The 24752-nt window shown below is 42.4% G+C and overlaps 1 protein-coding gene and 1 pseudogene across 1 annotated transcript in view; both read right to left on the bottom strand.

Moving 5' to 3' along the window:
• Positions 1-20700, bottom strand: part of ITGA2 (integrin subunit alpha 2) — a 106167-nt gene extending 85467 nt beyond the window's left edge. Inside the window, exon 1 of the mRNA XM_032851455.1 lies at positions 20506-20700. Coding sequence (XP_032707346.1) covers positions 20506-20563 — 58 coding nt within the window. The 5' untranslated portion in view covers positions 20564-20700. The remainder of the gene's footprint in view (positions 1-20505) is intronic.
• A 2040-nt stretch (positions 20701-22740) lies between these two features.
• On the bottom strand, positions 22741-23153 carry LOC116864411 (annotated as a pseudogene).
• Positions 23154-24752: the final 1599 nt, after the last annotated feature.

The raw sequence follows: 24752 nt of genomic DNA, 5'->3' as shown, positions 1-24752 counted from the left end.
GGTAAAAGGAGGGTCTAACTTGTGCAGTCGGTGCAAAATTTGAACATGTCTACATATATTGAAGGGCTGTGGGGCAGGCTTTTCATGGAAGGCTTCATTTGCAAAAAAGTGCAGGGAAATATAAGGGAAGAAATTCATGAGGAGAAGAGACTCAAGGCCAAAAGCAAAAGGTAGATTAGGGAAGAGTGTGGTGTTTTTAACTAGGGTACTCAGGTTGCACTCTGGCCCGTTCCTGTATGCTGGCATTTTACAGGGGAAATATCTCTGTTCACTAGTAAACAAAAACAAACAAACTCTTCCAGTGATAAATAAGACCTGGAGATGTTATGTACAGCATGGTGAGTACAGTTAAAAACACTGTATTGCATATTTGACAGCTGCTAAGAAAGTAAATCTTGAAAATTCTTATCATAAGAAAAAACTCTGTAATTATCTGTGGTGATGGATATGAACTAGACTTATTGTGGAGATCATTTCACAATACATATATACAGAACCGTATGTTGTACACCTCAAAGTAATATATATGTCAATTACATCTCAATAAAAGATAAAATCTAAATTAATCACATACAGATAGATATAGATCTATAAACTTGTCCTCCTCAGAAGCTGCAGAGGGTTGGCAAGAGCAGGGGCAGCGAGCCAAGCACTGCAGGGGCAGCAGGAAGGTCACCAAGCCGCAGGGGAACACTCTTAGGGGACAGCAATGTTTCCCATGAAAACTGTGCTTAAGAGTCCAGAAGAAACACTCTCATCTATATTAGGGTGGTGTGGTCTGTCCTGGGGCAAAATTTCTCTCCATCTGTGGAGAGAAATTTCCAAGTGTGGTCTGTCCTGGGGCAAAATTTCTCTTCATCTGTGGGTCTATGAGCCTTGAAAACAAGTTGTCTGCTTCTAAAATATAGTGGTGTGACAGGTATGTGACAGACATTTCCATTTCAAAAGGGAGAAATGAGAAGGAATGAAGGGTCACAGGTACCAAAAAAGTTTAACCCAGCAGGTCAAATTTCATTAGGTTTCAAGGCCCGAGAATCATACCCTGCTACTCAAGGCTCTGTCGCTTGGGCCCACAACAGCTCTACTGGCCTCTGCTTCTGTGTCCCTTTCAGTCCCAGGTGGCAGCATTTCTGCTGAAACAACATTCCTAAAAGCTTGGAGGTCTCCTGTGTGCATCACGGGGTTCTAAGCCATTATACAAGAGAGCTCTCCACAGACCTTTCTTGGCTAACTCCATCTCTATCCCTGGCCTCTGCCAAGATGGTTGAGAGGATCCATGGATCACATGCCTAATCTGTTCTGCAAAACGTTCCAACCACACCCTTGGCCTATTCTTCAGAGCAACACTTTCTTAACAACGAGTCTCCTAATATTAGCTTTTGTTTCTGTAGTCTGGATAGACTGAGAGTTTCTCATATCATTAAGTATTGCTCTGTTTTGTTGAACAGTTCCTTTCTCAATTTTCTCCCTTTCGTCTTGCACTTTACTACATTCAGCAAGGAAAAAGTGGGCTGCACCTTCAACATTTTGGTGGGAAAGCTCCTCAGCCAAGCTTCTATGTTCACTGCTTGAAAACTCTGCTTTCCACACAACCTCAGGGCACAATTAGCCCAAATTTCCTGCCATGAGATAACATGGATTACCTTCCCTCCAGTTCCCAAAATCGTGTGCCTCATTTCCTTCTTGAGAACTTCACCAGAAGCAGCTTCAACTTTCAAGTTTCTACGAATGGTCTCCACAAGGGAATCTTCAAAGACCCTCTACCCAAATAAGGTAGTATACACAGATTTTGGGGGCAAGGATGTAGACATATCTTTTGGGGGGCACTATTCAACTTCATAAAATGGGTATGCCAAGAATGTTAAGATCCTGACTGCTGTTTACCTCGGCCATTTCTCAGGGTGATGTTTACAGTGGGCAGCCTTGATGGATGAGGTAAGATCTCCCTCCAGGACAAAGATCAGGCTTGCTGACTTCTTGCTGTAAAACAGCAGGTTCCTATCTTGTAATGCAGCCTAGTGTGGGTGCAGGAGTCCATTTGAACCCCTTTACATAGTCCCCAGGAGACTTCATGGAGAAGCAAAAGGGTTCCTGACATAAACACGCTCGTGTGCATGCTGCTTGTTGTGCGGTTATAAAGTCCTTTGTCTCTGACACAGAAATCTCGTGTCATCTGTCAGCATCAGTGAAACAGTAACACGCTAATGTATTAACTTGTATTAACATAGGACACAATCAAATAGTAGACCTGACAGAGTCGAGAGCAAAAACTCCACAGTCAGAAGATGGAGATTGAATGACAATGAAAATGGATAACTCCTGGGAGTTCAGAGAGCTCTTGGGAGAGCATTGTATTTTCCTATAGGGTGGAATAGGAATTTGAAGGAGTCTTATCTCAATTTTAAGAAGCAGAGAGACTCTGGTTGACATCTGGGTAATAACCCCCTGCTTCATGGTTCATGTCTACCTTTAAAGAAAAACCCAATGTATGCATGTATCATTTATTTAACAATTACTCTGTGTTCATATTAAAGAAATATGTGCATCATTTCCATGGTCAGAGATAAATCCGTTAATATATTATTAATATATTGTTAATATATTTAATTAATATTAATATACATTATTAATATATTATTATTAAGTTAATATTGTTATTAATATATTATTAAGGCTACAGAGGTATTATGGATAAACTGTATCCCTCCAAATTCCTCTGTTCAAACCCTAAGTCCTAATGGGACTGCATTTAAAGCTATGGCCTTTAAGGAGGTAATTAAGGTAAAAAGAGGCCATAAGGGTAGGACCCTAATCTGATAGGTCTGGTATCCATATAAGAAGAGGAAAAGTACCAGAAAGTTCTCTCCCCATGTGATTACTGAGGTAAGGCCGTGTGAGAACACAAGAAGACAGCAGTCCACAAGAAAGACAGGTTTCACCACAAACCAACCCTGATGGCCCCTTGGTCTTGGATGACCAATCTCCAGAACTATATATAACAAAAAATAAATTTCTGTTGTTAAAGCCACCCAGTCTGTGATATTTTGTTAAGGGTAGCCCCAGCAGATTAAGACAGGGGAAAATCAGGTTATATCAGAAAATTTTAATTTACTATTCTGAGTTTCAAAGATAATTCTGCCAATCCATATATGTGCATATATAAATACAGGAGAGTTATATATAATTCCACTTATGTCATTTAAAGTTCATATTTTGTGTGGAAAAAAGATCCAAGTTTTTTCTTGACAGAGTAACTGCATCAAGTCTTGGGCTGCTGTGACACGTAGTTGGATGATTTTGAGGTTCTTTCACATTTTTTGATCTTGCAGGCAATGAACATCTCCAAATTCTCCTTAAATTCATGTATGACTTAGTGCCTCCTGATAACTCAATAGATTCTATTTTATTTTGTTTTTTCATAAAGATGCCATCTGGCAGACTCACGGTCTCCTAGTGGCCAAGAGGACTAGGAATACCCACTCATCAATTCCCTTCCTATTTTCACACTTCATTCCTAAATTCCTTCTGCATGAAAGGAGAAATTCTCCTTCTCTCTCTCTCACTCTCTCTCTCTCATTCTCTCTCTCACAGAATAGCATTTTTGTGCATTTAGCAAGTCAGTGCCTGCTAAATAACTTGCTCAGTAACAAGATATGCCTTATATCCTGAGGCAACATATGGAAGGAACAGACATAACTGAAGTGAATATTTCCTCTATTAAATCTCTGTTCACAGGCTGCTTCTCTATAAACTTTGGCTCTGGTCTTCCCCTACCATTCAACCTGCATACACGCTTCTTCTAACTCCCCTGATACTCGCCATTCGCATCTCTCACTGTGGCGTACTGACGTGAAACGTTACTCCACTGTTATTCATGTGAGTTCTTCCTGGAGAGCTATGCCATCACTCCCTCTCCTGCTTGTCTGATCTCACCTCCTGCCCTATCCCCTTATCCCACTCAGCTGGACTCTGGCTCTTCCTTAAATACACTCTGACCTCCGGCCTTCTGCATTCGGGCCCTCGAGCATGGAATATTCTTTTCCCAGAAAGCGTCACCTTCACTCTTGTTGCCCTTCTGTTTGCATCAAACATCAGTCCATCAGGGATGTCTTTCCTCACTATCTGTGGTGGTCAGGGGGCTCCCAGTGAACCCCATCTCTTGTTATTCTTGCCTTTGTGTGATCCTCTCCCCTGTGACTTCAAACCAAAAGACCTGAAGATTCAAAACATAGAATCGAAGTCTACAATAGATCACTTCTGTGATTATCTTACATAAGACTGTAATTTCTGTCTTGCTAGCAGATGCCCTCTCTCTCTGTGTCTTTGAGGAAGCAAGGAGGTCCACAGGGCAAGGAACTCAGGGCAGCCTTCAGTGGGAGCCAGAGAGGAACTAAGGTCCTCCGTCCAACAGCCCTAGAGAAAATCAATCCCGCCAACAATCAAAGTGAGCAGAAGTCAGCAGAAGAGCTGAGCATTCAGATGAGGCCCCAGCTCTGGCCCATACCTTGAGTGCAGCCTTAAGAGACACCCTGGCATAGAGGACTCTAGTGAAGCCAGGCCCAAATTCCCAACCCACAGAAATTGTAAGATAATAAGTGTCTTATTATTTTAAGTCATTGTCTGTGTGTTAATTTGTTATGTAGTCATAGATAACTAATACATAAACCCATGTAAGATGATACCTGCCCATTTCCCACCCACTGTCTAGCATTCTCTATCTCCCTTACTCTGCTGTGTTTTGAATAATTCATCACTACCTCACAAGTTATACATCTATCTCTTATCTGTCTGCCTCCCTCATTAGAATCTCTACAGGGAGATCTAAGTTTTGTTGGAATTGAACCTTCTACAATTTGGGGCAGAGTGACCCTTTAAGGAAAGAAAATTACAAAACTGTGAAATAAATTTCAGGTATTAAATACTTAATTAGGATGAGAAAAGCAATCCTAGCAAATTACATATTTTTAAAAGCTAAAAAATCCGAAAAAACAATATACATATTATTGATCGCCTAATACACTTCTGTAATATCCTTTTCCTACAGTTTCTTGCCTCTATATCTTTTAATCACCTCTTCACTTGACAATTTATAAAATTCTAAAAGGTATTCAATATTTTTTGGCATGGTAAGTTGAACCTTAAGAAATGTTTATTATTTATAGTTAAGAGAAGTTCCTTTCATTTTCATAACTCCTATTTGTAATGTCATGTGAATGTTTAGGACTGTTTTCCAATATCATACATGAGTTATAATATTTTAAGTTCCCTCAAGTTTTCTTTACAGGGATTAATCCAGAAAATCTTTCTGTTGGTGACCTTTCTCAACCAGTTTGTTGTTGACATCTTTGTTGAATATGTTAGGGTGCAAAAGAGACAGTGACCTCAACTTTTGCATGTCAGGTTGTGCAAACACTTGGGAAGGGGCCTGAACAGTGAGGGTCCTTGAAACTTAAGCTTCTCTTGTTTCATGGTTAATCTGTCTTTGTCCCTAAGAGTAGGGAATCGGCCTATTGTACTTACTGCTGTCCCCAGCATTCAGAAGAGTGCCCAGCTCATGGTTGTGGATCAATAATAATCAACTGAATTGACAAACTGCTGATTGTTTCACCTTCCTACCTAACAATAACATATAAGGGGAAATCAGTATCTAACAATAACATATAATGTGAGGTCAATAAAGACTGGTTTAGTTAATAAATATGAGTTCTGGACTGGTTTGAAGGAAAATACTTGACTGCAAACTACTGAGAAGATACAGACAGATGGAGGCAAAGTTAGATTAGTAAACATGGATACATAATAGACATATGGATGTACAGACATATATACAGACAAATATACAGACACATCTTATTTTCTATTTAGAATTTTAGATAACATTTAACTTCATTTTTTATCTAGCTATAGGTGAACCCCAAAAAGATGGACTATTTGTGGGGGAAGTATACCGGTGTTAGAAGTATAAGGATTTTTTTTTTAACTGAAAAATCTACATACTGGGCAAGTCCAACAGTATCTCATGGTGCCTAAGAGCTTAGGGTTTGAATAGCTCTGTGACCTTGGGCAAGTTTCCTCATCCTTTGCCACCACTTTTTCATCTGTGAAATAGATATAACACACAAATCTGCCTCATTGTGATCGGACAATGCGTTTTAAACTCCCAACCCAGTGCCTAGCAAATAATGAGCACTTAGTAAAGACACCTGGTTTTGTTTGTTTTGTTTTTCTGGTTTTGTTTTCACTATTAATATCCTTGTACGTTACACAGGCTAGCACGGTTTTTGTGACGTTTACCAAGCATACCAGTTTTGACCCCACCTTCACCTCTACCATGAAAAGCATATTCTAAATGATTTTCTATATAAGTTTCTGAGAACTGGTGTGTAATGAGTGGGAGGATGACACATTGCTGCATTTTGCTGAGGCATACCCTAAGTATACCACGAAAGCCAAGAAAACATTATCAGTTGGTGGATCCTTCAGGAAGTCACACAATCAGGAAGTGGGGGTCACTCAGATCCTGACTTTAAACTTTGAACACAGACTTCAAACTCCAAAGTGTAGCTAATCATTACTTAGAATATTTATGACAATGACAAATGGTCATAGGTCACATAAGATCATTTGAACACATACACAACCACAGGAAATCATTTTCAATGGCATTGTCTTCATGCTAAAAGGACGAAAATGCAGGAATAATGTAGAAAGCCCTCTCCTGCTCTTAAAAAAAAAACACACACACACAAAGCAAGTAAATTTAGAAATTATAGGCCCTCTAGAAATGACCATATATTGTATATAGACTTAAGCTCTATGATGGCTGGCTTATAGCTATAGTGCTTTTAAAACAAAAAAGGTAGTGCAAAATCCAAAAGCATAAGATGACCTTTACAACCGCTTTTGGACTATAGTGGCATAATGTTTTCCTGCCTTCATTAAGAAAAATACAATTTTTCTTTAAATGACTTTGTTTTCAGTGTTTAATTTTATATTCACTAAGGATCTAGGTGCTACCCTTTTCCTCCAGAGGTGATGTTAAAAATGAAAAGCAGAGCTCCTGAGGGTCTACCCTGAATCTTCCTATTCCCCCAGGATCTGACACAGCTGCCATTGGATAGGACTACATAAAGGTTCCTTAAACAGATCTCTTCAATAAATTAATGATGATAAAAACACATGAAAACCAAGTATATGGATTTTTTATTTTTTAAGAAATATTTTATTTATTTATTTGACAGAGAGAGACACAGCGAGAGAGGGAACACAGGCAGGGGGAGTGGGAGAGAAAGCAGCAGACTCCCTGCTGAGCCGGGAGCCCAATGTGGGGCTCCATTCCTGGATCCCGGGATCATGACCTCAGCTGAAGGCAGAGGCTTAATGACTGAGCCATCCAGGCGCCCCAAGTATATAGATTAAAAAAAAAAATAACATCATAAATGCTTTTCCAGTTTGCAAAATACTTTGCTATTCATAATCCCCTTTGGTCTTCCCATTGACCCAGAAAGGTAGGGAACAGCTCTCCTGTGACGCGCAAAGTCACCTTGTAAAGTGGTATTTCGTTTATTCCCCAGGGCTAGAGCTCTTTCCACAAGGCCATGAACAATACAGGTGCCTAATACTGGCACACTTTGTTGTATTGTACTTCACTTTACTGAGCTTTATTTGTCTTTTTTACCAACTGAAGGACTGTGGCAACCCTGTGGTTGTCAAGTCTATTGGTCACATTTTTTTCCAACAGCATTTGCTCACTTCATGTCTGTGTGTCATATTTTAGTAATTCTTGCCCTATTTCAAACTTTTCCATTATTATTATATTTGTTATGGTGATCTCTGATTAGTGATTATGACTTGCTGAAAGCTCAGAGGATGATGAGGACTTTTTAGCCATAAAGTATTTGAAAATTAAGGTATGTACTGTTGGGGGACATAATGCTATCATACACTTAACAGATGACAGTATAGCCTCAACATAACTTTTTTTTAAAAAATATTTTATTTATTTGACAGAGATCACAAGTAGGCAGAGAGGCAGGCAGAGAGAGAGGAGGAAGCAGGATCCCTGCTGAGCAGAGAGCCCGTTGCGGGGCTCGATCCCAGGACTCTGGGATCGTGACCTGAGCCGAAGGCAGAGGCTTTAACCCACTGAGCCACCCAGGTGCCCCTCAACATAACTTGTGTACACACTGGGAAACCAAAAATTACTTAACTCACTTTACTGCAATATTTGCTTTATTGTGGTGGTCTAGAACTGAAGTCCCATTATCTCTAGGGTACATGTTTGTTCAGTGTAGTGGTTCTCAGCTGGGAGAATTTTGTTCCTCGGGGGCATTTTGCAATGTCTGGACATATCTTCGGTTGCTGCACTGGGGGTTGGGGGGTGTTTACCAGCGTTTAGTCGGTGAAGGCCAGTGACGCTCTTCAACATCCTACAGCGAGCGCAGAGGACAGCCCCTCCACCCGCCCCCGCCTGCCCCGCAGGAATTATCTGGCCCTAATGTCAACAATGCCCATCTTGAGCAACTCTGATGTAAACAACCAACTGTCTTGTAAGCACACTTAAGTTGATTAAATTACTGTGGTGGTTTTAAAATCTGTCTGGGAATTACTTGACACTCTTCCCATCAAGAGAGTAAGTCTCCTCCCTCAGAATCTAGGCAAGACTTTATGACTACTTTGATGAACAGAGGCAGTTGCATGATTTTTGAGTCTATGTTTGAAACGGCCATGCAGTTTCTGCCAGTTTGGGGAGGAGGAAACACACGCCTTTGGATTCCTGAGTCATCCCGCAGGAAGTCAGGCTATCAGAGGGTGCCATGATGGTAAGGCCACCTGATAGGGCCACACAAAGAGAGCTGCCCACCCTCTGACAGTAACCACATAAGAAACCTCAGGCTAGAACTGCCCAGTCAAGCTATTCCCAAATAGCTTTCAAGAAACCATGAGAGATATCAAAGGACGGTTGTCATTTTAAGCCACTAAGTTTTAGGGTGAGGGCTTACGTGGCAAAAGCTAAAAAGAACAATCTCCAAATTCGGTTACTTGAAGTCAAGTGCTCTGGCGGACAGAATGTCCCCTCTCTCCCTCTAAACAGGTCTGACTCGTGGAAGCATGGAAATCTTAACTAGAGGCCTGCCACTCCCCAAGTGAAATGGATTATAATGAGTCTATGGGAAATAGGTCACCAAAGGGGGTTTGTCAAAGAAATTCTGAAGAGCATTTTGAAATGATGGACAGCACACTGCACGTTGGAGTTTTGGGCTTTAGTCATTTCAAAAACTGATTATTATAAAACTGAGGCATTTACTAGATGATCTCTTGATCTTCTTCTAGGACTAAATTCCAGAATATCCTAATCTCCACATATTTTCCTAAAGACAGACAGTTTTAAATTATAACTTAAAAAGTACACCCTAATGAATATAAAGAATGAGGATTTAAAATAAATATGAAGGATCACTTTACACCTACCAAACTACAAAAAGATAGAAAAGAAAAACTACAAAAGGTAAACTAAAACCCCATGTGGGTGAAATTTGCAAATTCACACATTACTGAGGCCTACACTGTTCAATATGCAACAAGAGCTACAAAACACACAGAATCTTTGACCCAGTAATGCCTCTGCTGGAGACTGTCCAAAAGGAAAAAGAAAGAAAAAGCTTCTTGCACAATGATATTTATAGACACATTATTTACAGTAGGGGAAAAAGCCCACAGGAAAAACCTAAATATCCAACAATGAAACAATAGTTAGCCATGATATGGCAGGATACGTTAACGCAAATCTGCAGAGACGAAGCCCATATAGAAAAGTATGCATGAAAGATACCAAGTGAAAAAAAAGTATATATTTTTTTTACCATTTTCATATTCATGGTAAATATATCTATAAAAAGTTACTTTCATACTTATAAATATCAAAAGAGAAATACAAACGCTTTTTCTGTTAAGATGACTGTTTTAGTATGTCATTTTTCTATAATATTAAATGTTCTGCTTTAATGTTCCAAAACTATTAATCAAGTTAGTATTTCAAGAGACATATAAGCACCTTAAGTTATCTGCATTCTTGTTTTTTATTAATTTTTGTAAAGATTTTATTTATTTATTTGTCAGAGAGAGAGAGAGAGACAGAGCACAAGCACAGGGAGTGGCAGGCAGAGGGAGAAGCAGGCTGTTCACTGAGCAAAGAGGCCAACGTGGGACTTGATCGCAGGAGCCCGGGATCATGACCTGAGCTGAAGGCAGACAGTTAACTAACTAAGCCACCTAGGAGTTCTTAGCTTCAAGTTTATTTAAAAAAAATTTTTTATCGATCATTTTTTTGAGCACTTACTATATGCCAGGGCCTGTGAATACCGTAATAAATAGGATTGAAGATGATTTTAGAGAATGTATTCAGTGGGAGAGAGAGTCCAGCTGAAGCTGAATTATGGGTGCTGCTTTATGAGAACAGAATAGGGATATGGGACAGCGCTTTGGGGACAAAAGGATGTCTGCACCGGGCTCGTGCTTTGCTTCATCTTGTTACTTGTTGATAGAGCTAACCTAATTGGACATTTCAAGGCAAAGAAGAGACATTCTAAAAGCTCTGCCAAAGAAGTGAAGAAAAAAAGACTGATGAAAGAAATATTTTAGCCAATTCAGATAAATCTGCACATAGAGGCTTTTTTTGCATATTCTAATTGGAAAGAACAATGAAGTTTTCAGTTCTGCCTTCGTTCAGAAAGTGTGTCCTCCCTCCATGCTACAGGAGGGGACATACATGTCTCCAACTGTCATCACTCAAGTCACCAGAATTCAACTGGGCCACAGTGAAAAGGACATAGGCCCTATCTTCTCAGGCTTTGCAGCCAATGGGGGTGAGAGCTAAGTAAATGGCTTTTTGAAGTAGAAAGTGACAAGGGCAAGGAACATGTGGAGAACACCTAAATTGGATTGGGGTTGAGGAAGTTTTCTGGGGTGCATGGGCCTCAATGAAATTGACACATAAATGACTGCAGAAGATGGACTGCGGGATGGAAAGTATTTCAGAAAGAGAGAGCATGGACAAGGTGAGAGACTGTGGGACTGTACTCTCTCTCTCTTCTTCTTTTTTTTTTTTTTTAAGATTTTATTTATTTATTTGACAGAGAGAGAGAAATCACAAGTAGGCAGAGCAGCAGGCCGGGGTGGGGAGGGAAACAGGCTCCCTGCTGAGCAGAGAGCCTGATGTGGGGCTCGATCCCAGGACCCTGAGATTATGACCTGGGCTGAGGAGGAGGCTTAACCCACTGAGCCACCCAGGAGCCCGGGACTGTACTCTTAATAGGGGTTAAGTTCATATCTCACTTAGACCATAACAAAAAAGTAATGATAAAATGATGCCCAATAATTTTGGGACAAAAATTAAATACTGTAATAATAAAGGGGTTTCTTAGTTACCATGTGCTCTGGTCTGAATGCTTGTGTTCCCCTTCCCCACCCCAACGTCCTATATTGAAATCCTAACGTCCCAAGATGATGGTGATAGGGAGTAGGCTTTTGAGAGGTGGGCTTAGGCTTCACCCTCATGAATGGGATTGGTGCCTTATAAAAGAGGCTGCAGAGAGACTCCAGCCCCTTCCACCAGCTATGAACCAGGAGGAGGCCTCTTGCCAGAACGTGACCATGCTAGCACCTCGATCTTGGATTTCTAGCCTCTAGAATAATGAGCAATAAATCTTTGTTGTTTATAAGTCACCCAGTCTGTGGTATTTCATTACAGCAATTCAGATGGACTAAGACACTATGACATTTACATAAATTATTTATTTAATCATCTCTCAATTTTTCATTAAGGCCCTTTTATTCAGAGTATCTATTACATTTTTTAGGCTGAAAAGTAAATAAAGATCATGTATAAGTATCCCAGTTTCCAAGGTTAAGTTATTCTTTTTTTCCCCTCAACAGTGTTAATAAGTACAGAGAAAAACTAAGTCAATTGTTCTGAAAGATCTATTTACATGCCAGCATTTGGAATATGGCTTTGGAAAGGTTATAAAATCCAAAAAAGGGGCGCCTGGGTGGCTCAGTGGGTTAAAGCCTCTGCCTTCGGCTCAGGTCATGACCTCAGGGTCCTGGGATGGAGCCCCGCATAGGGCTCTCTGCTCAGCGGGGAGCCTGCTTCTTCCCTCTCTCTCTGCCTGCCTCTCTGACTACTTGTGATCTCTCTCTATCAAATAAATAAATAAAATATTAAAAAAAAATCCAAAAGATTCAGTGTCCGTATTCTAACAAGCGCCCATGAAGCTATCTGGTTAAGGACCCAAAGGTAACTGGTAAACAGTCTGGAATAGAGTTATCTGACTGAGCTAACCAGAAGCCAGCTTGCATTCAGTCTGCATTTTTACACAGTATCCATGGGAATGAGATCAGGCGTGCACAAAGACAAACAAAGGCCACCTTCAAATGAATGAGAGGGAATGACAACTGCCAATGTTCAAGGCATCCATGGGCGCTAGAGCTTTGCTCATGCTTTTCAAAACACAATGAAATCATCTCTTACGCTGACAATACAGTGTCCATCACTGCTTTATTTCCATGGCTCTGTTTAAACATTAACCTCATTTTTATACAGAAAGCCTTTCAGTGATCAGGAGTTATGTATGGCTTCTGTAGTAAAAACTGTCTCTAGTCGCTTTCAACTACTAAAAGGAAGAACTGTACTTAATCTTTCAGAATGCAGAATAACAACGCGGGAACCTTCACTGATAAAATTGCACAGTTGCCGTGAACTGTTTGGACAACTCTTTCAAAGGAAGAACAATATGTTTGAAAACTATTAACAGTCCCAGTACCTGAAAACATTAGCAAAATATGCAGTTCAAGTTTATACTGGTTAGTAAACGTAATTTATATGTACAAGTGTCAGCAGGCACAGACTGGAAAAAAAATACTTGAATGTAGGCCCTTTGAACTAATTATAACGTTAACAAAATTAAGAAATTGATGTTGATTTCTTTTCTAATTCTTATGATTAAATGAAAATGTTTTAAAACACTTTGAAAACACTGAGTCACACAGAATAAAAGGCTTTAACATTTCACTAACAGAACCTTTCAAAGCCAACTCTAATTCTCTGGGTTCTATGGGACTATGATTTCTGAAAAGATGACTTTGAGAATTTTATTAAACAGGATAGAAATAAAGAACTAAAAGCTTAACTGGAGAAACTTACCTATAACTCTAAAAAAACAACTTTTGTTTTTTTAGGAAATCTGACTAAAGCACAGATATTAATTCTGCAACCAGACTTTGAACCCTGTTATATATTACGCACCCCCAAAACAATGCAAAGTTTATTAATTATAGCTATTTTAGCGTGGCAAGTCTGTTCTCAAAGAGAAATATTTACAAGGGCTCCCTCATCAATCTAAGCGGCCACACTGGAGGGTGGGGGGTGCCCACTCCCACGGCGGGGCTATCTCTCTCTGAGCTCCTCAAAGTCATCAACTTGATCTTTGTCTCTTCAGCTCATGTCTTCTCCATGTCAGACCCCAGAACCCACTCTGCCTTCCTTCCTATGGTCATCTGTGGCTTCAAAGCTGTTGTCAGAGCTACTACTCTGGCACCCCTACGATTCTTGCCCCCACCACCACCACGTTCTCTATGACGACCCCTTTGCCATGGACTCCTCCTCCAGCACTCCTCCTGTGCTGCCGTCTCTACCCCATTAGGGACTCCTGCCATATATGCAGATGCCTCAGTGCAGTTCTCAAAAATCACGAGTAGACCATGTAATAACATAAGTAATAGAGGTAAAAAAAATTTTTTTCATTACAATAATTTTTATGCATGTTTGTAGGTTTGTTTATACAAGTCTCTCCCATCCTGTCCCTCCGCCACTCCCTCTCCTCTTTTACTACCTAACTTCCGGATTCTGCCCGCATTTCCTCACAGTGACTGACTCCTCAGCCCACTCCACTCCGGCTTCTTCTGCTTTTCACCCCGTGGAGAATGCCCTCGTCAACGCTGTCCGACATTTTTGACTTCTGTGAAGAAGCTGTTCCTACTGACCAGCTCTTCCCTCTCAAAATATTTGTGTGGCGCCCTATTTCCTGCCATCTTCTTTCTGCTTTCTACTCCCTCTGCTCCTGTCACCCTGGTGTCTCCCCTTCCTCACCTGACTCTCTCAGGTAATCCCTCGTGTGGTGGCCAAAGCTGTCTTCCGGTCTCTGCCTGACTCTTCAATGGCACATCTTTAATGACTCTAGTTGCCTCTGACTCCTAAATCTCTATGTCCTGTTGTTCTCGCTCCTACTTCTAATCCTGCTCTGTATATAACTATCTACCTACTAGACATGTGCACCTGGATGTCTCAAACAGCCCATCAAGGTGAACTGATGATCTTTTTCATCTAAGTTGCCTTTTTCCCTTGCCTCCCCCTGTCTCAGTCAGTAGCAGCTCACTGAGTTGTCTACAGCCAAAACCTAGGCCTCAGTCTTGTCTTCTCCCTTACTTGCTGCCACCATAGTAAATCCTTCACCAAATCCTGTCCATTCTCCCTAACTACTTTTCAAATCTGTCTTCTGTGATCTTTCTCTGCTGCTACTGTTTTAGCACCATCATCTCCCGATTGTGTACTAACCTACCACCAAGACCAGAACCAGTTTTCCTAAGTGCTTTTGGTGCCTTCAGTCTGGCCTCCATTCAGTCTAGCATCCTCCCTGCCTCCAGAGTGATCTACCTATGAAGCCAATCTGATATGTCACTCCCCTGCTTAAGACCCTTCAAAACCTTCCTATTGTCCTCAAAAATCCATGCTTACCACAGTTTACAAGGCCATTTAGGGTCAGGTGCCCACTAACTCTCACCTTCTCAACCTTTCACCCTCTGTGAAAACCTTGAGCAGTGTGTTCTGGATATAACGACCTTCTCCTTCCCTATGCAAGCATCTAAAACATCTGGTCCAGGAACTAGGAGACTTGGGTCCCATTCCTGGTTATGCTGCCCTTTGTCTTATATTATTATCACTGACAGCCATTTTAAAGGGTGAGAACTGGGGTTCTCTGACCTCTGAAGTCCTTCACAGTAGATGTGAATTGTAAAGATTCTTTCCTGTCCCCAAAAAGGCTTGTCAGGAGGCTTGACACTTAAATGCATCACAGTGACATTTCTGAACCATCCTCTGAACTCAACCCATTTAGCAATTAATTATATGTAACCAAATGATATCTATTATGTTATAGAAATTTATGTTACATATCTCTGTTACAAGCATAGACAACAAGACAATATGATGAAAACAACGTAACCAAGTTTTAAATTATATGGACATTTTTTTAGGCACAACAGGATGGCTCCGAACTTCAATAATTCAGAAACTCAAAGACAGTATCAAGGACCTGCTTTCTGTCTTTCCCCTGGGCCAGTACAGGCTTTACCCTCAAGCTAGCCAATGTCATGGCTGTTAGATGGCTGCAGCTGTCCCAAGCTTCACTAGACCTGACAGTATGTTTCTTAACCAGTGTCTCTCCTAAGAACGAAAAATTCTTTCCCAAAAGTCTCCAAGCATATCTGCCTCCATATCTCATTGCAATCACATGCCCATGTCTAAAGCAGACACTGGAGAGAAGCATGAGACCCAGGAATGGCCCAGTGCAAACCCCCTTGAAGTCCCCCGCTCTCCTAGCTGCACTGGGTAGGAGACAGTCTCATAACTGCACTTCTGTCAGGAAGGAGGATGGCAGGGCCTGAAATGCGTTAGGTCCCTCCCAGGGACTGAGACAATGTCCTTCCCTCAGGTTTGGACTTGTAAACTCTCTGGACCATGTTTCAAGTTTCCTATGGCTGGTCCGAGCATACTGCCTCCCATGAAACAGTCAGGCATAAAAACATGTTCAAATGCTAGTTTTATGGAATTCACCACATCACCAGATGAACGAAGCACCTGTGGGTCCTCTGAAGGGCATCACAGGAATCACGTCCTCATACAGAATCTCTTGTTATTTCAGGGTTCGTGGTATTAAGAGTCTTCTCTTTAGAGAGACATTCTTCTGCGTATTCAGGTAAATCATTAGTCACCATAACAAATGAAAACAACAACAACAAAACAAAACACCTACAAAAACCCTCCTATCTTTGACTTGCCCTTTACAATGACAGCCTTCTGTGGTTCTTTCTCTTTTATGCTGTGCTGAACAGGTCAGTAACATCCCAAGCTAGTCAAGGCTGATGGTCCAGACCAAAGCTTTGACCTCAGTGGGAACATTCACATGACATCAGGATGATATTTTTTGGTCCCCCCCCAATGTTTTTCCCCATTCTTCCTGAAATCCTTTATTTTTTACATACTGCCTTGAATGTGTATCTTTATTTTGCTGAATGTCTAAAATTCCACGATCAGAAGCTCATCTCTTTACACTCATAGGCTTCTTCCTTTTACTAGGCCCACGGCTATTAGCACACTGAGACAGGAACAGTCATCACCCACTGCAGAGGGGAATTCATTTGAACTGACGCGTTCACCGACTCTTGGTGTCGAAACCTACCTGTCTTGGTGGTCGTCTCACAACAAGGTGGTACAGGCAATACTGGAATTTTAATCTGTTAGGAAAGATGAGGTACAGCCCTAATATTTAACAATTACTTTGATATCTGGCTGTACGTCAGAAATGTATGAATAATTATTCTTAAATACTGATCCTGAGCCCCAGTGCATGAATTTAAACAAACAGAGGCTCATGAATCAGGGCTTAAGAGAGCAAAGCATAGCCGTAGTTGGGCCGAGATAGCTGGAGAGCCATGGGGTGGGGAGTTACTTTGTAAGATGGTGATTTTCAGCTATGGGGTGCTAAGGATAAGAGGGTGGAGGCAGTGCAGGGTCAGTACCAGAAATGAGAGATGACCTTGAACTTCCTTTTTAGTCATAAAAGAAAAACCTTCCCTACTTTATAATTCTGCTTGGGGTTGTCTTGGGACAATGGTGAGTTTCAAAGGGATAAAAGGAAAACGGAAAAAGCATCACGGCAGTGAAGGCAAATGGAATAGTCTGGAAAATAACATAAAATATGGTCTAATCAGGTGCAGTCAGAACACAGTGTATAGGTGTGTCTATAAGGCTCTGGGGCATGGGTGTCATGTCCGTGCCTGTGCGCAGTGTGTACTAGCATTATGTGTGTGCGTGAGGAGTACAGCAGAGAAAAGCTGGAACTGGCAGGCCAGCCTGCAGCCAGAGGGCAAAGGACTTTTTAGGCCAGGCCAAGAAATCTGGACTTCACTCTGACAGGAGAGCCACCACGTTTGAACAAGGGGTTGACTGGATACAAATAAGTGTTTAGAAAGATAATGCTGGTGACCACGAGAAGAATGGGTCAGAGGGATAAGAGATGAAAACAGGAAGGCCAGTTTACAATTGTCCAGACACAATGAAGGAAAGGGCCTGAACTGGGTGGTGGCAGAAGTTGTGTAAGGCGGAGAGGGCGGACAGACCTTGGAGATGGGTTTGAGGTTGAATCAAGGGAGAAGATTCCTGGGTTTCGTTTGCATGCGAGTGCTGCTGCCGGTTTACAAGAGTAGACCATATAGGAGAGAATTCTGGAGGGCAGGTGTTGACTTTGGTTGAGGACATGCATTGAGTCCATGCTTGTTTGACATCTGGGTGGAGATGCGGGCAGATGGAAAGACTGATCCGGAACCAGAAGAGGAGTCTGGCTGCGGATCCTGACTCGAGTGGGGAACTGGCCCAGAGAGCACTGGGAGAAGGAAGACAAGACGCAGGATGGAAGTCTAAACACCAAGGAATGGGCCAAACAGATGAGCCTGTGACGGAGAGGAAGGAAGAGCCTCCGGGAAAACAGGAGAAAAACAGGGAGAAGAGAAGACAGAGGTAGTGTGTGTTTCAGGAGGACAGAGCTCCCAAATTACATATTAAAAGAAGGATTTACTTATTCTGAGAGAAATTAGAATACTTATAGCTCGAGGGGAATGAGGGAGAGGTTCTGAAGGTATTTCGTAAAGAGGGGGTGACTCTGGGGTAGGGTCGGGGACACAGGGTGAGATGAGGATTATCTGTGGTCTGGCAGCACACTGGAGAAAGTGTCACTGTGCACTTTAAAATTACATTTTCCTGGGCAGCTCAGTGGGTTAAGCCTCGGCTTAACCTTAACCTGACCTTTGGCTCAGGTCACGATCTCAGGGTCCTGGGATGGAGCCCCCCATCATCTCATCCTGCTCTCTGCTCAGCAGGGGGCCTGCTTCTCCCTCCCCCTTTGCCTGCTTCTCTGCCTACCTGTGATCTCTCTCTCTCTGTCAAATAAATATATAAAATCTTTAAAAAATAAAATAAAATAAAATTACATTTTCCTTTCCCCTATGGACCTATTATGAATAGGTCCTAGATTTTGAATGATCTAGGCCCCTTATGGCATTTCTCTTCCATCCTTCATCTGCCAGTTACCATTTCAATGGTTGCAAACACTTAAACCAAGGAGTGATCAACGCAAGGTGATGAATAGGAAACTCAACATTGAGCACTGCTTTTTCTTAAATACCCCTGAGAAGGTTTACAGAAAGCAAATTTGACTCTAAGGGTTAAAATGAGATTTGTGGGTTTTAAGTTTCTACAGTGGTTGCCATGTTTGCTGGAGAGGATGTGAGATCTATAAACGCACATACATACACATATGCTTTTTACATTCTCATTTTTGGTATATATTTACATTACACAGTTGCACATGTATATAGTTTACAAACACCTATAAAAGCATGTGTATAGTAATGATGAATACTCAAAAGCTTTACATACCTAGGGTAATATCAACAAATGTCAGCTATCACTGACCTAGAGATTTAATTATTCATGTTAATTTGGGATATTCACGGTATCAAAAAATGATGTTGCTTCCCTAGAAACCTGGATTGATCTCACACATGACCAAGCCTGCTTATGATCATCTTGAATTAAGAGAAAACCTGTTTCTTGAGTATGCAAATAACTGGAAGAGAAGAAAGGAATACATGTTAAAAAATCATCTGTACAGATGTCATTTTTAATCACCTCTGCGTGCTTTGTCCTTATTAACTACCTCCAGGTTAGAAATCTTTATCCCTGACTTCATGCCTTGCAGCAACACATTCCACTGAAGTATTTCTCACTGCTCTTTAAAAAACAAGCCTCAAAGATAAGAAAATGATGTTATGTTTCCATAGCTTCTGTTAATAATGGGTAATTACAGAGAGATGAAAAGCTTGGATTTAAACGTCTGTTAGTTCTTGGGAAGGTTGTGGTGTCCAGGGACTGCTTTACAATGTGAATCCAACTTGACCTGAAACCACTAGATTAGAGTTGATGGTCCCTCAGAACACTCTTTGGGTACCAGCACACAATATCCACAAAGCACCCGACAAAGAGTTAGAAAACCTAACGATGCCTGGTTTCTGCTGTGGGTGGGGGATAGCGGTACTCCCTGTCTGTTGTCTCTGACTGGAAGAAAATGCTACAGGGTTATCTGGATTAAGTTTTTTCCATAATAAAGAATACCCTGGTTAAATGCCTCAAAGGAGGATAAGAAATATTTGTATGTATTAGGAAATGTTCATATTCTTTGTAAAAACTCTTGAAAACCAGAGACCATTCATTTGTTTTGATAGTTTTTCAAACTACAAAATACAAGTGACCCACTTCCTCCCAGTAAACTACAGTCCTTACAGTAAGCACACAGTAGGCTCTGGAAAGGTCTGGAGAAGGTACACTAGATGGATGGGGTCGCCCAGCTTGGTGCAAAAGGCGGTGGGTGGGCTCACTCTCACCACCCTGCCCTTGGCGCTCCGGATTTAGTTAATTCTCTTGTTGGCAGCCGCTAAGATCAAGAAAGTAAAAAGAACTTTTCCTGGCCTAAGTTTATATTAAGTTGAACAGAAACGTTACAACAATTAGAGGAAGGCAGAAGGGAAGGAAGAATTCCCCTCTGCCAAGTACTTAAGAAGCGCTGGGTTAGAAACATCCGTGCTGCAGCCTGAAGACATGGGAGCATAATTCACACCCTCGGTTTGAAAAACAAGCATTTCGGGCTCCCAGTCTCCTGCAAAGCCACCAGGCATCGCGCGGAGCTGGTGCATGCAGACTCCCAGGGCCGCTTTCCCGGGACCCAAGAACCCTGTGGGGCGCGTCCCCGGCGGCACCTGCTGTCTAAGCCGGTCTGCAGGGCTCTCCATCTTCAGGACACCCCTTAGTCTCCACTCCCTCTGTGCATTTGAGTGCGTGCGCCTGTGTCTAAAACCAAAGCTCGCAGGGAGCTGACTTTGAAGGGTGCTTCACAAACAGGGTGAGACATGCCTTATGGGGACACCAGGCGGGGGGAGAGAGGGAATGGGGAGTCTCTCTCTCTCCAGCTCCGGGTGGCTGGGAGCCTGGGTCCACGTGGAATCGGAGCAGAGGGGCGCGCTGCCTGCGCCTTCGTCCCGCAAAACTCCTCCCTCTTCCCCTGGGGACCAGGCCAGGTTCCCCCCAGGCCGCTGATGGAGCGCGAACTCCTCGCTTACCTTGACTGAGCACTAACACCAGCCGCAACGGCGCGCCCCCTGTCCGTCCTGGCCGCATTCTGACCCTGCCGGGGACAGTAGCGGCTCTCGGTTTGCAGAGGGACTCCGCAACGCGCACTCGAGAAGCTGTCCTCAGAGCTTCTCTCGCCCTCCGGGCTGAGGGCAAGGAAAAGTTGCCTGGCAGCTTTTGGGACTCCAAGGCCCGCCCCAGCCCGCCCCTCGGCGGCGGCGGCGGCGGCTGCAAACACCGGATCTGCCCCGCCGGGCCCCGCCCCACCTAGGCCAGTCCCTGCGGCCCCGCGGGCACCTGCGCTCCACCACACCCCTGCAAACCGCACCTTAACTTCCCCGCGCGGTCCCGCCCTGTCCCCGGGGATCCAGGAGGCAGCGGCCCTGGAGTCCGCGCGCTTGGCCCTTTTCCTAACCCCGCACCGGACTGGCCCCGCACATCCGAGGGGCGGGAGCCGGCCTGCCACTACCCCGCCCCGGACGGCCTGCCACCCGCCCGCAGCCCCTGGCCCCCCGGAGAACCTTGGCCCTTCTGCAGCCCTTTGTGGCTCCAGGCTCCAGGCAGAGGTGGGAGGCAAGGGGGCGGGGGCGAGCCCAAAGCCACGCTTTTATGGGTGGCGCGGTGCGTGGCTTTCTCTGCTTTTCTCAAGTGGGTGGAGAAAAGGACAAAAATAAGTGCAGAATGACCAGGTTAGGATCTAACTCGACGGGAAAGAAGATCTGCTCACAAGTTATGATTATCCGAGTTATATTTAAGCAAGACCTGTTGCAAGAGCAGTGTGTGTGTGTGTGTGTGTGTGTGAGTGATAAATCCTCATTCATTCCCTTCCTCCAAGATAATAAGCAGCTGATTTGATTACTAAGTTTAAGCGATTTACTTCAAGACACAGAGACGAGTGAGAACCCATATATGAACTTGTGACTCTTCCTTTGTCTGTAATACACCATGACCATTTTATTCCATTATTTTAGTCTCAGATCTGGAAAAAGGACGTTCTGTAACCATATCTGAGGTTTTTCTTAGGATATTAACTTTTCTTTAAATCTGATTTTTCCTCCAAAAGCTCACCCACAAATTCCCAGCACATTGTTGAAATGAGAATTCTTCCAGTGACCACTTTTGTGAAATGATCAACTGTCTTAATAAATTAAACTTAAGGAATATTAGACTAATCATTATTATTATGACCATCCCAAATCCTCATGGAGCAGCTAGTATGACCACTGTGGAGTATATGGGATACCGCCACTCAGAAGTGAAGTGGTTCAGGGCGGAAGGACTAATTGGTAAAAATCAAAGGCTCTCCTTTACCATAGCTGGGGCTGGAATCTTAAAGCACTAAATTGGTATTCATCAGGTGTTACTGCTTTTCATCATGACTATAAACTCCATACCTTTGAATTCAAAATGTATCGCTCCTGGTTCCTTCCTGTTTTCTTATCTGTCATTTACTCATTCTACTTACTAATCCTGACAAACACTTGAAGGCATTTTTTTTCTGACCTGTTCATGGTTCTCACCTGCTTACTAAGACTCCAGACATTACCTGAGAGCTCTTAGGTGGCTGTTCACTAACCCTGACACCAACCTTGCCTCTCCTCACAGACTTCTTGCAGGAGGAAGTCAGCCAGGTTTCAGGGAGATGAATATCTGTCTGTTTCCTTCTGACTCACTGAAATGTGAGTAAGTGTTTGGAACGTACCCTTGTTTGGGAGGCAGTATCGTTCCCTTCATGGGAGACAGGAATCTGTGCTTTGTCTCTGGGTGCTGGAGAGGAAAATGCACCCTTTTTTTGCTTCTGTGCTCCCAACTGGACAAATTAACATTATGCTGGCATGAGGTATAGAATAAATCAGGGGCTGTATTTTTCCAGAGCAGGCAAAAATTTTAAAGTTCAAGAAAAAGAGTCAACTCCTGCCCCACATTAATTTTCAAAGTATAAATGGTTCTCGAAGCAAAATAGTTTGAGAACTCATTCCTTACTCTTCCTAGGAGTTATTCTGCCTAGGTGTAACTGTGCTGGACACCACATTCTGAGGAAATATTAAGGCAGGGCTTTTAAAACTCTTTGGTCTCGAGGGGCCCTTTACACTTAAAATTACTGAGAATCTCTCAGATGAATGGATAAAAAGAATGGTGAAATATTGTATGTATTTTCTAACATTTCTGAAGCCCTTTATTGGGCCAACAAGGCTGGGAGCTGTCCCAGTCTGCAGTCTCCAGGTCTATGGTGCCTCTGCCTCTGTTCGTGACTGGGGCAGGTGGCCTCCTCCATTGGTTTGCCCCTTCAGGTATCCCCAGCTCTCCTTGGATTACTCCTGGGTCTTGGAGGGGGCCACTGAGAGAAAAAATATCAGCATAATGATGCCTGAATTCCAGGACTTGCGGATGTGAGAGATAAACTTTGGAGAGACTGGGAGCCGAGGTATCTTCAGGAGTGTCTACTCACACATGTACTGGCTGAAGTGGTCCATGGCTGGGGGAGGGGGAGTGGACTATCCCCTTAAACTTCTGAAGGGCATTCTGGCTCTTGTCACTAGGTCCTAGCAGCTCCTGGTCATAACACCAGTTAGATGGTGCCCCCAGTCACACTGCCCTTGATGAGGAACTTCCTCAGTGACCATGCTCGGGGCACCATGGTCACTCAGCTCTGTGTGCAAGGACCAAGATGATGGAATATTATTCAGTCATAAAAAAGAAGGAAGTCTCGCCATTTGCAATGACATGGATGAACCTGGAGGACATGATGCTAAGTGAAATAAGCCAGGCAGAGACAGACAAATACTGTGTGATCTCACTTACATGTGGGATCTAAAAAAGCCAACTCATAGTACAGACACTAGAATGGTGGTTACCAGGTGCTGGAGGTTAGGAAAATGGGGAGATGTTGGTCAAAGGGCCCAAACTTTTAGTTATAAGATGAATAAATCCTGGATGTTTAGTGTACAGTATGGTGACTATAGTTAATAATGTTGTATTATATATTTGACATTTGCTAAGAGAGGTCTTAAGTGTTCTCACAACAAAAACAAAAAATGATAACTGTATGAAGTGATGGATATGTTAATTATCTTGATTGATAATCAGATCACAATGTATATGTATATCAAAACCTAATGATGTATACCTTACATATATACAAATTGTAATTGTCAATTATACCTTATTAAAGCAGGGAAAAAATATGGAGGATCCCAAAGAAGTTTTGTTTTTGATTATTTCTACCCCTGTTTATCATGTAAGAAACTAAAATAGATACATTTTCTAGTATTTATATATTAATTCAGCAATAAGGCTTTTATGAGTTAACATAAATAACATATTTTACAAAGAATAGCTATATTTCCCTAAATAAAGAAAATCATGAGAATGGCATTGTCTTACAATTTTGCCAATCTTTTTAATGTCTGACTTAAAAAAACTTGATTTCTCATATCTGCTCCTGCATCTAATCTGTTGTGATAGGTAGTTTCAGTGAAACATTAATTTGGAATTAATCTGGCATCACACAGATGTAGTTAAAAACAGGACATAATTGTGGATATTCCTGATACTGTCCCCAAACTCAAAAAGTGGTAGTTTCTTAAAGACTAGTTCCAGTGTGGAATCTGAAACCACATCAATAAACTTTCCTACCCTAGTGTTGATTTGTAACCTCAGGAGTTCCTGGGGTTGAAATCTGAAACTGGCCTCCATACATGGAAGGCAAGGAGAGATAAGAGAAAGAGGTAGACCTCTTTCGATTAGGGGGTTGCAGTTTTAGTAAGCAAGGGAACTTACATGCTAGGTTTGTCTGGCGCGGCTACAAAATGAGTGAATTTCCACCCAGCTGCCAGAATCTCGTTTGTGTAGAGCCCTTAACAGGCAGGGTTCAGTCATATATACAGTTCAGATAGTCTCAGCAACACAGTACGTTCTCAAAGCTGTGTCCCTGAACTGGCTCCTAGTGTGGGAACAGTAGGCGGAGCCTATATTTCAAGGACAGGGGAGGGGATAAGGAGCCTCCAATTATCTGGGTCCAACTTGCAGGTCAACCAGCAATCCCATCCTCCCTCTCCAACAAGTTGTGCATTAAAATTCTTTGGTCAATTGAGCACTTTGAATAGATATTTTACCCATGCAAAGTTTTGTCCCATCATATATTGGTCATTTGGAAAACATTGGTTCACTGAGTTATGCAGATTTTCTAATTATTGACACCTTTCAGTACACAATACCAAAAAAATCGTATCGTCAA

Source organism: Lontra canadensis, unplaced genomic scaffold (genome assembly GCF_010015895.1).
Source record: "Lontra canadensis isolate GAN:19392208 unplaced genomic scaffold, GSC_riverotter_1.0 scaffold5, whole genome shotgun sequence".
In the NCBI taxonomy this organism is placed as follows: domain Eukaryota; kingdom Metazoa; phylum Chordata; class Mammalia; order Carnivora; family Mustelidae; genus Lontra; species Lontra canadensis.
This window is presented reverse-complemented; position numbering and strand designations above follow the sequence as displayed.